The sequence below is a fragment of the Ursus maritimus genome, unplaced genomic scaffold, assembly GCF_017311325.1.
Source record: "Ursus maritimus isolate PB19 unplaced genomic scaffold, ASM1731132v1 scaffold_22, whole genome shotgun sequence".
Taxonomy (NCBI): domain Eukaryota; kingdom Metazoa; phylum Chordata; class Mammalia; order Carnivora; family Ursidae; genus Ursus; species Ursus maritimus.
Window position 1 is genome coordinate 3,448,826 of NW_024424675.1, and position 15,554 is coordinate 3,464,379.

Genomic DNA, 15,554 nt, shown 5'->3' on the forward strand with positions numbered 1-15,554 from the left:
TAAAGTTAAAAAGAAACTAAGTTCTAGTGTGAATTGTGAAGGGCCTAAAAAGTGATTTCAAGAATATTAATATCTATCAACTGAGTTAGGCTATTTCATCTACTGGTAAACATTTTACATGGAAAAAAATGTAGGGAGTTGTTCAAGTTTAGTCATACATTTAGATCTAAACAAATTATCAGAAAGACTTTCCTACAATATCAACTCCAAAAGCCAGCTCCCACTGGGAAGCAACTTGCAGTGCTAATGACAGCAATAAGGTTACTAAGCAACAAATCAGCCCTACTGGGCAAGATAGGAAGAAATGCCTTATACCCAGATGTGATAAAGTTAGTGCTTGAGTGAGAGGATAGTAAAAATGACATTAGCAGCTAATTTCTCCTGAGCACTCATTTATTATGTTAACATGCATTAGCTCAACAACACAAGTAACCTAAGTAGTGGTAACACTTAGGTAAATACATAGTGGTCACACTCTCTGGGTCCAGACCTTAGTTGAGCCACTGTGTGACTTCGATCAAATGACTTAAAATACTCTGTTCATATATAAAATATGTAGCATATTTTATGAGTATACTATATTCCTCTTATATATATTAATATAAAAACACAACATTGCAAGGGTTCAATAAATGTCGAAAACATATCCAGATATATTTTAGCTGCTACCATTTTAAGATACACTCAACTTAGGTGAGAAGTATTACCATTACTTTCAACAATTTTTAAAGACATGGGGGAATAACTATAACTCCTCAGAGTACTAAATTTGACCTCGAAAAAGCTGTGTTCTTGTTACAGTCAAACAAATGAAAATACATAAAATATAAAAATATAAAGAACCTTGAAGAAGAAAAACAGAGCTGGAGGACTCCCACCATTTGACTGCAAAACTTATTAAAGCTACAATAATTAAAACAGTTTGGTACTGGCATAAGGACAGGCATATTGCGCAGTGGAATAGAGAGCCCATAAATAAGCCCTCAGATATGCAGTCAAATGATTTTCAATAAGGGTGCCAAGACTGTTCAATGGGGAAAGAGCAGTCTTTTCAACAAATGGAGCTGGGAAAATGGGATATCCATAGCAAAAGAATGAAGTTGGACCCTAACCTTACACCCTACACAAAAGTTAACTCAAAATGGATCAAAGACCTAAATGTTAAGAGCTAAAACTATAAAATTCTTAAAAGACAACAGGGAGGAAGCTTCATGACACTGGATTTGGCAATGACTTCTTGCATATGACACCAAAAACACAGGCAATGACAAAACAGTCCAACAAAAATTGAACTTCCATCATAATTAAAAACTTTTGTGCATCAAAGGACACTATCAAACAAAATAAAAAGACAATCACAAAATGGAAGAAAATAAATGCAAAATCATATATAAGAGACTGGTGTTCAAAATATATAAAGTATTCCTACAATACAACAACAAAAACCCAATTCAAAAATGAGCAAAAAACTTGAATAGACAGTTCTCCAAAGACACAGAAATAGCAAATAACACATGAAAAACTGATCAACATCACCAATCATTAGGGAAATACAAATCAAAAGCATAGTGAGATACTGCTTCATACCTATTAGGATGGCTATTATAAAAAAATCAAAAAACAAACCAAAAAACCCCAGAAAATAGACACAAATAAATGGAAAAGATATTACATGTTTATGGATTGGAAAAATACTGTTAAAATGTCCATATTACCCTAAGCAATCTATAGATTCAGTGCAATCCCTATCAAAATACCACTGGCATTTACCACAGAACTAGAACAAGAAATCCTAAAATTTGTATGAAACTACAAAAGACACCAAATTGCCAAAGCAATCTTGAGAAAGAACAAAGATGGAGGTCTCGCACTCCCTGACTTCAAACCATACTACAAAGCGACAGCAATCAAAACAGTATGGTACCGAAACGAAAACAGACATACAGATTAACGGAATAAAACAGAGAGCCCAGAAAAAAACCCACGTATATATATACGGTCAATTAATCTATGACAAAGGAGGCAAGAATACACAACAGGAAAAGAGTCTTTTCAAGAAATGGTGTGAGGAAAACTGGAAACCTACATTCAGAACAGTAAAACTAGACCATTTTCTTGAACCATATGCACAAATAAACTCAAAATGAATTATAGACTTGGATGTAAGACCTGAAACTATAAAACTCCTAGAAGAAACGGTAGGCAGTAAGCTCTTTGACATCAGCCTCAACAATATATTTTTTTTGGACCAGTTTCTTCAGGCAAGGGCAACAAAAGCTAAAATAAACAAATGGGATTACATCAGACCAAGAAGCTTTTGTTTCAGCAAATGAAACAATCAACAAAATGGAAAGGCAACGTACTGACTGGGAGAAGGTATTTGCAAATCACACATCCGATAAGAGATTGATATCCAAACTATATAAAAAAACTTCCACCACTTAATACCAAAAAAAATCCAATTAAAAAATGGGTAGAGGATTTGAACATTTTTTCCAAAGAAGACATCCAGATGGCCAACAGATACATGAAAAGATGCTCAACATCACTAATTATCAGGGAAATGCAAATCAAAATCACAATGGGATATCATCTCACATATTTAAGACTGGCTATTATCAAGGGGTGCCTGAGTGGCTCAGCCTTAGTTAAGCGTCTGCCTTCGGCTCAGGTCATGATCCCAGGGTTCTGGGATCGGGCCCCACATTGGGCTCTCTGCTAGGCGGGAAGCCTGCTTCTCCCTCTCACACTCCCCTTGCTTGTGTTCCCTCTCTCGTTGTCTCTGTCAAATAAATAAATAAAATCTTAAAAAAAAAAAAAAAGATTGGCCATTATCAAAAAGAAAAACAAAAACAAGGTTTGTGAGGATGTTGAGGAAAGGGAACCCTCATACACAGTGGTGCAGCCACAATGAGGAACAGTATGGACATTTCTCAAAAAGTTAAAAATAGAAACACCATACAATCCAGCAATTCCACGTCTAAGTATTTATCCAAAGAAAAGAAAAATATTAACCTTCAGAGATAAATGCACCCATATGTCCCCTGCAGCACTATTTACAACAGCCAAGATATGGAACCAACCCAAGTGTCCATCAACAGACAAACAGATAAAGATGTGTGTACACACACACACACACACACACACACACACAATGAAATATTACTCAGCCATAAAAAAAGAAAGCTTACTGTTTCCAACAACATCAGTCAACCTACAGGGTATTACGCTAAGTGAAACAAGTCCTGACAGAGAAAGACAACTACCATATGATTTCACTTACATGCAGAATCTAAGAAAACAAATGAACAAACAAAACAAAACAAAACAAAACAGGAACAGACTCACAGATAAGGAAACAAACTGCTGGTTACCAGAGGGGGAAGAGGTTGAGGGGATGCGCAACTAGGTGAAGTGGATTGAGAGGTACAAAATTCCAGTTATAAAATAAGTCAGTTGTGGAGATGTAATATACAGCATAGGGACTACAGTCAATAATACTGTAGTAACTTTGTATGGTGATAGAAGGTAATTAGACTTATCATGGGGATCACTTCATAACGTATAAACGTATCAAATCATCATGATGTACACCTGAAACAGGATATGGTATGTCAATTATACTTCAACTAAAAATACATAAATACATAAAAGCCATTTACTGAATTTAAAAAGTAACAAATGTTGGCAAGGATGTGAAGAAAGTGTAACCATTGTGCCTTGCCCCACTTTTCCTCTGGATGATTTATACTACAATGATATATATAGAAAGCAAGACATCTGCATGTTTACATATTTATTTATTTATTTATTTATTTACTTATTTATCACTTACATAAATACACTTACAAATACTTATATTTTTACTTTACTACCCCCTTAGCCCTCTTCCTCTAATCAAAATATCCTCCACAAAGCAGCTTAAAAACAACCTAAGACTCCAACCCACTTACATGTAACAAAATATGATCATAGAGCACAACCCTGCTAACCTCAATCAGTGGGCTGCATTTCCCATTATCATTCCATTAAAGTAATATGAAATTTCCTTTACTACATAAACCAAAAGTCAACCTTAAATCTCATAAAATGATTTTCAATTTGTAAATTATTATTTAACCCCCCGTCTCACAATTCTCTGAGTCATGTTACTGGTCATCTATCTGCACCACAGGAAATAACCAGACAAAGTAAAAACACGGTTTTACCAAATGAAATTATCTTAGAAAAATATATGGTGAAAGAAAAAGTTAAAGTGATTTGCTGAAAGGGGCTTTGTAATGAAATAATAGTTGACTTACTGTGTGAGAGACTTCTCTATTGTGTTTTACATTCAGTCATCATCACACATTTGCTGAGTGGTAAACAGCATGTTAAATTTAGTAGTAATTTAAAATTGACATTCTTACAAAACTGTAAACAGAAGGAATGAGAAAAATCACAGCTAAATAAATAGGAAATAAGCTTTAATGATTACTGTCAAGTATTTAAAACTAAATTTCTAATACATTTTTTATTTTCAAATTTCAATGGAGTATAAGTGAATCTCCACATAAATGCCATCATGTTTCTGTATTTCTCAGCAACCTTACAAGGTGTCAATGAACTATTAACTGGAAGCAAGTCCCAAGTCCCATTACTTACTCACAAAAAAGACAAAAGAATGATCTGTTTCGACTTAATTTATGGTTTATCAGAATGTTACTATTAATCATTGCTAATGCCAGGATGGATAGAAAAAAATAAAATTTTGACATGTAATTCTTAAAATATTTATCTTTCACAGAAATTCTTTCATCACCTAAATCATGTTTGCTTACAGTTCACCAAACTTTTGTTTTAACAAAAAGGAATAATGTCTAAAACTTTTGTTTTAACAAAAAGGAATAATGTCTAAATTTTACCTTGCCATGCATATTTCTTCCCATTCAAATCAATAGCAAAATCTTCAGGATAGAAGTCAATTATACTAGAATCCTATGTCAAGGAGACAAATAAAGGTTCAGAATAAAAGTCACACAAGTCTGAGTTATAAAGAATTTGACACTTCTTTCATTCGTGTTGTCAGGCCTGATGAGAAAATAAGGTTTCATTCCTTTAAAAAAATGTTAAGACCATCAGGTCATTAATCCCAAAAGTAAAACAAAATTAACACTTTTATTTAAAAAAAAAAAGGCATTATTAGATAGGAATTTTAGAACTGAAAACTGTGGACCCAAGACAGTCAATGAAGAGTTTACTGACTCTAATCCTTCCTACTTCTTGCCTGGCTTTCCTTCTTCCTATCTGGCACACAAAATAAGCTCAGCGATGATTTTAGGTAGGCCAGTCTGAACTGTGGTAGCCACCACGCATGGTTGGAATAAATAAAAATAATGACTTAGAGGTAGGCTGAGAACAAAGTAACTGTTTTAAGAATTGCTCCCAAACACAACTTAATTTCTTTATATACCGTGTAGGGCTCTCATAGCCAAGGAAAGTAGGGGGTAAAAAAAAGGTGAAAAATATACATAAGAACTCAGTACTTTTACTTTGTTTTTGGACTTCACTATTTTAGCTATGAGATGCAAAAGCAACTGTGACTAATGTTAGTGAAATGGATGACAAAAACCCAGTTACCAACACACTCAAAATACTAAGACACTAACGGGATCACTCATGAGCTTCCGCCATGATGGAGGTAGAAAATTACCACTCGCAGCTGGAAAAACTCCCATTAGTTGTTCCAATGGTTTAAACTGCAAGAAAGAAAAAGTTTAAGATAAGACACAATTTTTATCTAAGCCAAAATTCTATGAATTTTATGAATCTAAATAATTAAGCTTACTGGTTTAGTGCCCTTCTCAAAATCAGATGGCATGTCTGCAATACCTTCAAAGTCTGAAGCAAATGGTGCATAATGGAATGGATAATACCACTTCCAGGAAGCACAGCCCTAGAATCATAACAAACAAAAAAACAACAAAAACAAAAATCTACGTTCAATACGGACACAGAAAAGCAAACAAAAATTAGAGTATTAGCCTATAATATTCCATTTATAAAATACATGACTTCCAGTGTACATTTCATATATTAATTTTTTCCCATGAGCCCTAACAGTTGTTTTGATTAACTGAACTTTTACTTTTTATCAATGGCTCCCTGATTTAAAAACTATTGCAAAACGTCTTTAAATCAGTAGTTAATACCAAACTTTGTTAAGTACAATTTGTAAAATACAATTTGGTGAAGATTTTTACCCTTAAAATGTTCTTGGTTATATTTCTTTCCAATTTTACAGCTGCCATCACCAAATCAAATGAAGAGCCGTGGTAATTGGCACTTACTTAGCATATAGATGGGTAAGGGACATCACTGGAACAGTGACTAAATAAAACTTCCAAAAGTTTCATTTTATAATTCCCTATTATATTTTCATTATGACAACCTTCTCTTTATTATAAAAATACTTAAGTAAACCCATCAAAAAGAAAACAGTAAGTTTTACTGACAGAAAGGGAACTCCTACGCCTAGTGAATTAAAATCCTGAGAATAAAAGTAAAACATGAACTTACTATTATACTGTTGATAATGCATTAAATTACTTTCCACTTAATGACAAACTTCATCTTTTCCCAGATCACACCAAATTTAACTTGCTGTGCTCTCAGAGAATGAAACCAGATATCAACTACTAGTGTTACAATCCCCTATATGTCTATCTAATCTCTCACCAATCTGACATCTCAATTATCAAAAGCTTTAAGTCAGATACAAATTACTCCAATTAGAATGCACTTCATGTAACATCACTAACATTACGCAGAGGAAATGGTATCATTCAAATGCCTTTCAAAATCTTACTAGTATTTTCTAGGTTTTCTCCTTTGTTCATTTAGTGACCGTCTATTAATTATTTTTTACTTCCAATTAAAAAACCACCATACTTTAATTATGTTAAAGACAAAGTACACTCAACCCACACTATTTGATGCTGAAATTCTTAAGCACAACAAAAATTATTTTTATTTACACGTGAGAAGCGTCAAAGGCTTTACAAACAAATATTATTTAAGGTAGTGAATTTCTAAACAGGAAGTTTTAAAAAAAAATGAATCTGGATTTAATTTCATAATATAACTCAATAATACGCAGAAATTATGATCTTCTTAGAATGATTAGCTAGGTTTAGAGGAAAGTATTCTCTCTGTACCTGGTAATAATATCGAAGAACCCAGCAGAGCCCCTCAACATAAGACTGTACAACTTTACGACGGAATTTCTCATCAGCTGCATCAACGTCAAATTTGTTCTTGTAGTACCGCTGCTTCCAACCAGCTTCCCATAGCCTAAAATCCAGGCAAAGCCAGTTCATGTTGAATTAATACTTTCCATAATTGTCCACTGGTTTATCACCCAAATCATTTTATATTTAATATCCAGGTGAAATATAAATGAGTTAAACAGTAATACTAACACAGCTTCATTTAATTATTTCTAAAAAGCCCACTTTCACAGAATTTAGTAAAAGACGGTAAAAGACGGTTAAACATCAAAAATCCAAACACTGATTCTAGTAAGACCATTATAAAACTACATTTTGGAAAAGAGAAAATAACTACTTATTAAAGTAGATACTGAACACTTGTTTGTTCAAATTTTAATACTGTTTTATGTTTTTTGATTGTGGACCAATTCTGAAACCACACTGTAATATTCAAATATTGAAGATATTTTATATAAGTTCCTCAGTTTGTTAAAATACATTTAAACTAAACAAAGGAGGCAATCAAATTACTTTAAAAAAAAAGATTTACACGGGTAATTTTTTAAAAGGTAAAAAATGGTTCGTAAAACAATAATCTAGAAGCCAGGCAGAAAATTATGTTTATACCTATTCTCCTATCCTTGGGCCTTATCCCTCTTTCAGCTAGGAGTTGTTGGCTTCAGCGAAAGACAGAAACACACATGTATGTATGCTCTAGTAGAACTTAGAAGCAGGTCAATCGATTCACTAAATTATCATTAATCACTGAAAATACATGTGAAGAACCACTTTTTCAAAGTGTTTTTTTTTTTAAGTACTCATTTTTCATTCTCTAAAAGATTTAAATATTTTATTGAAGGAACACAAAGAAGCTGAAGAACACTAAAGAAACAAATCAGGACAGATCAGAAACACCAAGATGATTCTCATTAAAGGCTATTTTCTACCATGTGCCACATGTTACTAATTAATTACAGTCATATTCCAGAATACACCACACCAATTTTAATTCCCTCCCACTTGCCTCAAGCATTTACAGAACATCAATTAGGAGAAATATCCTCTATAATGTGGCTTATAACTGTTTTACAGAAAATATGAATGAAATACACGTCAGGAGTCTCAAGCATTTCTTGACAGAAGCATTTCTACCTTGACTGTTCTCAGCCCTGGGAATACACAATGAAGTACTAATAAATCAAGTTAACTATTAAGCTGGTAGATCAAGATGGCTACACAATAAAACAGATAACATACTCTAAGAGGAAAATCCAGAGTTGCAGAAACAGAGGATCAGGTAAATGTTCAATCAAAAGTCACCACAGATCTCAGAATCTGACATCAAAGGATGTTAGGAAAATACAGAACCATACATGACACTTGAGAAGTTTTCCATCATTAATGCAAACATACCATCCATGTCCTATAAAAGAAGCATGAGTTGTGGACCACTATTGTTTAACTTTGAAATATATCATTTTGCCAAATTCTTAATGAATCACAATTTTTAAGATTGTTGGCCTTTTGCACTCGGAACCCAGGGCTCAAATCTAGATTTAATTATACGAGAGGCTATTAATCTTATATAATGATCTCAAATTTCAGGATAAAGAATCGAAGTTTCCTATTACAAATTTTAAGTATATAGCTAAAGGGAAACTCCTCTGTCATCAAATATAACTGTATATATGCAAGTTTGTGGTTTTAAAAAATATACATATTTATCTCTTAACTGAATGACTTTTGCATATTTCATTTGATGAAGAACCTTTCCAATTGAGAAGATTAACGCAAACTATGTTAAGTATCCAAGTGTAACTGAACTTTCTATGTTAAGCAGCTTGAAAATTTAATCTCAAAACGGTAACATTCAGATCACATAGTCAGAGCTAAACACCTCATGTCTAGCCGATCTAGTGCCTGGTCTCAGAGGGAAAAGTGGCTTGGAGGACAAAAACCTGCACGCATACTAATCCAGATACTTAGATTTAACAGCTATAGCTTACACATCTCACTGGAATTTACTGACTATTCTAACCCTCCACATTAATTACTGGTGGATAAAAAGATCACAGGCAAGCATCTGAAGGCACTGCTGCTCTAAGCTAAATAGCATTAATTAGACAGCATCTATTTCAGCAATTTGATAACAAAGTGTTATCAAAAAAATGGTTTCACCTGACGTTATCCTCTGGCTCAGGTTCACTGTCACTGTCTTCTGCTTTTCGCTTAATTCCTCCTATTGGAGATGGGGAGCCATCAGAAGTGAAACTCGTATTAGGAGATACTGAAGGACTCTGCAAACAATTATGACATTACAGAGGAAGGATTTAATTATTCATTTCACATAAGAAGTTACATCCAACTGCTATTACAATCATGCTTCATGGTAATACAACTGTTAAAGCTATTAAATAGATATGGCAAATGTATTTAGAAAATACAAAGACTGTTCTTGGCCTACTCTACTCCCTCAAAAAAATAATTATATAGTTCCAAGCTTTCTATGCTTAAACTCAAAAGAATCTGAACATTGTTAGAATAAAAATTACTTCAGAAGAAAAAAGAATTTAATTTTATAGATTTTTAAAAATTAAAGGACTGGACTTATTTTTTTCTTTGGTGGTTTCCTCATGTTATGAATTCGTAATCACTTTCTACCAATCAAACAGCAAAGCTGTAAGGGGGGAAATAAAAGTACATTAATTAGTAATACACAAAACAGTCAGTGCTGGTGAGAATAAGGTTAAACGGTAGATGTTCTACCTCACACAACCATGTGGAAAGCAACAGTTTAACAAGACTCTGCCAGAGTCTAAATTATTTTATAGTTTTATTTATATCTAAAATATTTTATAGTTTCAAAATTCAAGGTCCAAGTAAAAATGTACTAGTAACTTAGAAAAACGCAGATTTATTATTTCAAAGACTTGGATACCACTTTAAATTCACTATTACCTTCCATTTGTACTTAATCTGACGAACACAGTGAGCATCCTACAGTATTTTAATATTTAAGTAAAAAATTAAAATTCTCTGCAACTTCAGTTTTATGTTAAGTGACCAAAACCACAAGTGGCAAAAAAGGTTTTCATAGTAAAGTTTTCCTTCTGTTAGTCACAGCATACCAGATATTGCGATTAAATTGAATTATTTTTATATTGAGAGCTTAGGAGGCTATTTTAATGATACTGTAACTAAAACCTTAGTATGAATGTAGTTCACACCATAGGCCAAAAAAATGCTAGAACAAAACAAAACTGTATTTCTCATAGAGTTTATAATTTCTTTAAAAAAATGTGCAATTTCCATTTTATTCCTGATACTATATGGCCAATACTGTTCAAAAAAATCAAAACTATAAAAACTAAATTCAGGAAGGCACTGTTGTACTTGAAAATGAGATATGGGTATTTTTAGTCAGATCTGAGTTTGAAATTCCAAGTCCAACCTTTACTGACTGTTTGGCCTTGGGCAATTTATTTAACCTGTGTCAGCCTCAACTTAAAATTGGGATAATGTTCTCTCTTTGTTGGTTACTGCGAGGATTAAATGATACAGTATGTGTAAAGGATCAACAGCAAGAGGACGGCATGGCGTATGGTGGCTCACCTTTCAGTAAGTCATCACTATTATTTTTTAAACCAACACTAAATCCATTTGGATTAAATTATGAGAATGATATTCCTATCAATCGTCTAAGTACAGAGAAGTTGGGTAAAAAGCAAACTTTCCCAAATTGAAAAATAAGACACAAACTATCTTTATCTGATTAACAAAAATAATATGCCTGCAAGGGAAAACAAAAAGTGGTTTGTTTTATACTAAATCTCTACTGCTCTTTTCAGCTCTCTACCAACAAAATCTTTCCTGAATATACGACATTCATACCAATTGATTCAAATTCCTTTTTAAAAAGCTCTTTTTGCTATCAAATTTTATGAAATGGCCGCAGATATACTCAAACTGTATTTCATTTTTTTTTTCAAAGATTTTATTTATTTATTTGACAGAGAGAGACACAGCCAGCGAGAGAGGGAACACAAGCAGGGGGAGTGGGAGAGGAAGAAGCAGGCTCCCAGCGGAGGAGCCCGATGTGGGGCTCGATCCCAGAACTCTGGGATCACGCCCTGAGCCAAAGGCAGACGCTCAACCGCTGTGCCACCCAGGCGCCCCTCAAACTGTATTTCAGAATGCAAAATTTAAAAACACGTATTTACGAGGAAACAGAAGCCAGCTAGTAAAGCATTAACAGCCTGGACCATCATACTCAATACTGGACACTAATATGCCCAACAGCTCAAAGAGCAAAAAATTTGCAACTTCAAAGACTCCCTCTAAATGAACTGGTAATTAGGCTTTGTGATTTCCTTAAATTCCTAATATTCTATATAAAAATCCCTCTCTGCAAAGCCTCCAACAGAAATTAATTGTGTCAAGAGGAATTAAAAACAGGATTGACTAAGCAACTAATCATCAATCTCCCTATTCCTACTCCCACGGCAGACATTATTAATCTAAAGTGGGTCTAATCCTATGGAGCCTCAATATAATACTGGAATCCTTTTCAACGCAATCAGAGCTGGCAAAGTTTAAACCTCCCTTTTCCCTGGGATTAAGAAAAAGCATACTATCATGGACATGGTGTTTGACAAGCAAGTCATTCAGTTACACTTTGTGGGGACGGTAACCACCATAATCTTAAAAGAGGGACATCAGCCTTTTCTGTTCTGTTCAAGTGTCTCATTGCAATCCTTTCACTAATCCTCCATATCACACTGTTAATGGTGTAAAGAATAAGACAAGAACACAAAAATCAAACAGAAAAAAAAATAACAAAAACCCAGGCTGCTTCTCTCGGGAGATGCAAATTCTCATGAATTCTCAAATTCCACAGCTAAGTCCTAAAACTTTGAGATGGGAATTTGCAGGAATATAAATCAGTCTCCTGATACAGCAAAAACTCCACATACAAGATTGCTCTGTAATAAAGGACTTGAGCATCAATAGGGTTAACTGTTAGAATAATGAAATATCAAAACTTATACAATTTCCTTGAATATATCAAAACAAAAATTTACATTAGATACCAAACCTTACAAAATATATTTCCTCTCTCTACAACACACATCTCTCTTATGCCTATCAGCCTGAAATAAGAAAAAGCTTTGATTATTTGCTGTACATCAATTCATGGTCTGTTCCCTTACCCCTGTGCTACCCTCCCATGTGCTCTGGTCTTATGGTGTGTTGCCACTACAACAGGAAGCTACTGGAAAGACTATAGCCTTGCTGGCTGAGATGACCTGCTTCTTCAGTCTGGATCACCAAGTTCAAACAAGGAGGGATACCAGGTGGCAAATCCATTCAATTCGAGTTTCAAAGTACGGAGCAACCAGAATCTGCATAGTGAGAGCTAACTTAAACTATGTATTCAGATCTACTCCATGCCTGAGTTGGACAGCAAGAATTCAGGCAGTGAGAAGTACCTGTATTTGACAGACAGAGGAATACATATAATAAAATGCTCACAGATGATCCCTGGAAAGAAAGGGGAAAACCTACCTTCCTCTCTTACCCCCAGCTATGAGATACTCAGATGTCCCCATCATGCTTCTAGCACCCAGTACCTTTAGGAGAAGGGGGAACCACTGTGGCCCATTTGCATTACAGAAACATTGCAGCCACTTAGCTATCTATATTTACATGTTTTTTTCTTTCAGATCATTTAGATATTTACATATTGATAATCATGGATTCAACAAAGTTAAAAATATCTCAAGGGAAAAGAAATGGAGAAAAACTACAAAACAGAACTTCAGGCTGAGTAAAAAATTTACACACAACCACAAGAGACCTCTGATGGTCACGTAAAAGTAAGTCACTTACAGAGTTATTCTGCATCCTTTTCAATGCCACGTAAAAGTAAGTCACTTATAGAGTTTTCAATGCCACGTAAAAGTAAGTCACTTACAGAGTTATTCTGCATCCTCATTTCATAGGCTGCTTGTCTCGGATTACTGGCTACTTGAGAACCTGGTGAATTTCTTGAACCCAAGGCATGCGGGGTTAGTATTCCACCAAGAGAGAAAGCTGGTTGATCTCTCTAACATAAATGGAAACAAATGCAGAAATTAAAATTAAGTCACAATACAGTTAGATGACTGGAGGAAAAGAAGGCAATGGAACAGAGTCCTCACTGTAAGCACTTAAAGGAGGAACCAGATTTCTGTTAGCATTTATAGAGCTATCCACAATTTGATTTGATGGTAACTCACCCTGTAAACAGTTTTAGTAATAACCGTTCTAAAAGTACATATAATACACTGTTCTGATACACACAATCTATTCAAGCCTCAGTAAGCTATTCCATTATGTTTACTGACCATTTCAGAACATATTTAAGAAACAACTTCAGGCACATAAAAATAATATAACTATGAAGGTTAAAAAACTAGTCAAGAGTTTGATTTATACTTAGAAAAACCCCCTTTTATTTACCCTTCACCTTGTTAGAATTTAACTCTATTTCTAATTAGAGCTATGATTACAGCTGTTAATAGGTGACAGTTGTGGCTGACTGGTAAAACATACTTTTTACACAGATACTGACTAAAAGAAAATAATAATACATAAGGTAGAAAGCAGATATTCCCCTCGCAATCTAAGTCGTTTTGAACCTACCTGTAACAATAAATAACTCTACTTTTCTCCCTTCTAAGTTGCCCAACTTGCTCACTTCTAATAAAATACAGTAATAAAAGGCACAACCTAAATTCCATGAGTTTAAAATCCAGTAAAGACAAGAAAAACAAGCACTAAAGAAGTAACTATAGAGCATTGTGCAATGAGGTAAGAAAACAAATATCACAAGCAAGAAGCAGTGGAGTTCAAAGAAAAGGACTGCTCATCCTGGACTAGGGCCAAGGCCACAAGGGAGGCCCCAGTGGAAAAGCTAACATGTGAGGGAGTCGTCAAGTCAGAAATCCACTCTGAGCTAGCAAATGCAAGCAACAGAGTCAGGAATGACGTGGTACATTTAGAAGACAGCACAGAAAACTGGGCAGCTAAAATCGGACTGGATCACAGTACACTCCGCATGCCAGCCTGAGAGAGAAGTGGGCTCTAAGGGCACTACAAAGTCGCTGGTCATTTCCGAACAGAGAAACAAGAGTTTCAGGAAGATTAAACTGACAAAGATATAGACAGAATGCAGTAACTTATAAGAGGATATAAAGGGTTGACTGTTTTTATTACAAAAACAATACCTCTAAATGAACTGGTAATTAGGCTTTGTGATTTCCTTAAAATCACACAAAAAAATCAAATAGCTAAGCACCCTATGTCCATCAAGTGCATCTTTTCAGACTCCAGAGTTTAGAAAAGACTTGACATCAGCACTCTTTCTCCAGGCAAGAAGGCAGCTGGGTAGACATTACACCCCTATCCAACTGCTACTGGATAAGGAATAAAGCTACTGCAATAAACATCTTTTTCCCAAATTGTAAACTTATGCTATTGCCAATCTTATGAAATTAATTAAAACTCACCTTCATTCTCTTTCTTTTTTCTTTCTGTCGTCTTCTAAAACTGTCCTAAAAGTATAAAATCCACATATTCTGTCAAATAATTACACAAAAATGTCAGAGTTAAACATTACCAGGAATGATTTGGGAAACAATTTAAGTTTTAAAGGAAGACCCCAGAAACCTAGGTACATAATTAAACTAGGCAATGGGCCATATATTCAAAGTGTTGTTTATCAGAACTTTAGATGGATAGAGAGCACTCTAAATGGAGTTTAAATATAATTTAATTTTCCTCTTAATATTTTCAGATAGTTTTTGACATCATTTCAGGAAAGAATGCAAGAGTCATGACAAAGACTCTTGGTTTCACCCTGGAGGCTGTCAACATGGAGAAGATACAAGTAAGTAAGAAAAAAATTCCTAAGTTTTAGCTGAACACAGTTAATAACAAAGATGGCCATTTAAAAAAAAATTAACAACACAATAATGAACTTCTGTTACCTAAAAAAGGCTCGATAGTTCCTAATTCTGTAGCATGCACAGTTCCTAATTCTGTAGCATGCACAGCACAAAGTGGGTAAGGACAGAAGTGCGGCTCTGTGCAAACTCTACCCCCCCACCCCGGCCAGGTTCCAAAAAGTCAATCTCATGAAAGGAAGGAAGGAAATTCAGATGTTTGCACTGCTCCTTCTGAGACAACTTAATTCACAAGAAAGGGTCCAGTCTGCACTGATTTTTCCCCTCCACTCATTTTCAAAATGTAGTCATGGTTTCA

The 15,554-nt window shown here is 34.5% G+C and overlaps 1 protein-coding gene across 2 annotated transcripts in view; it reads right to left on the reverse strand.

Moving 5' to 3' along the window:
• The window catches only part of XRN2 (5'-3' exoribonuclease 2), an 82,737-nt gene that overhangs the window by 34,239 nt on the left and 32,944 nt on the right, over positions 1 to 15,554 (reverse strand). For both annotated transcript variants that reach the window (XM_040637897.1, XM_040637898.1), the window contains 7 exons: positions 14,801 to 14,845; positions 13,225 to 13,356; positions 9,429 to 9,547; positions 7,197 to 7,332; positions 5,828 to 5,935; positions 5,649 to 5,738; positions 4,905 to 4,977 (listed from right to left, as the gene is read on the reverse strand). In XM_040637897.1, coding sequence (XP_040493831.1) covers positions 4,905 to 4,977; positions 5,649 to 5,738; positions 5,828 to 5,935; positions 7,197 to 7,332; positions 9,429 to 9,547; positions 13,225 to 13,356; positions 14,801 to 14,845 — 703 coding nt within the window. The remainder of the gene's footprint in view (positions 1 to 4,904; positions 4,978 to 5,648; positions 5,739 to 5,827; positions 5,936 to 7,196; positions 7,333 to 9,428; positions 9,548 to 13,224; positions 13,357 to 14,800; positions 14,846 to 15,554) is intronic.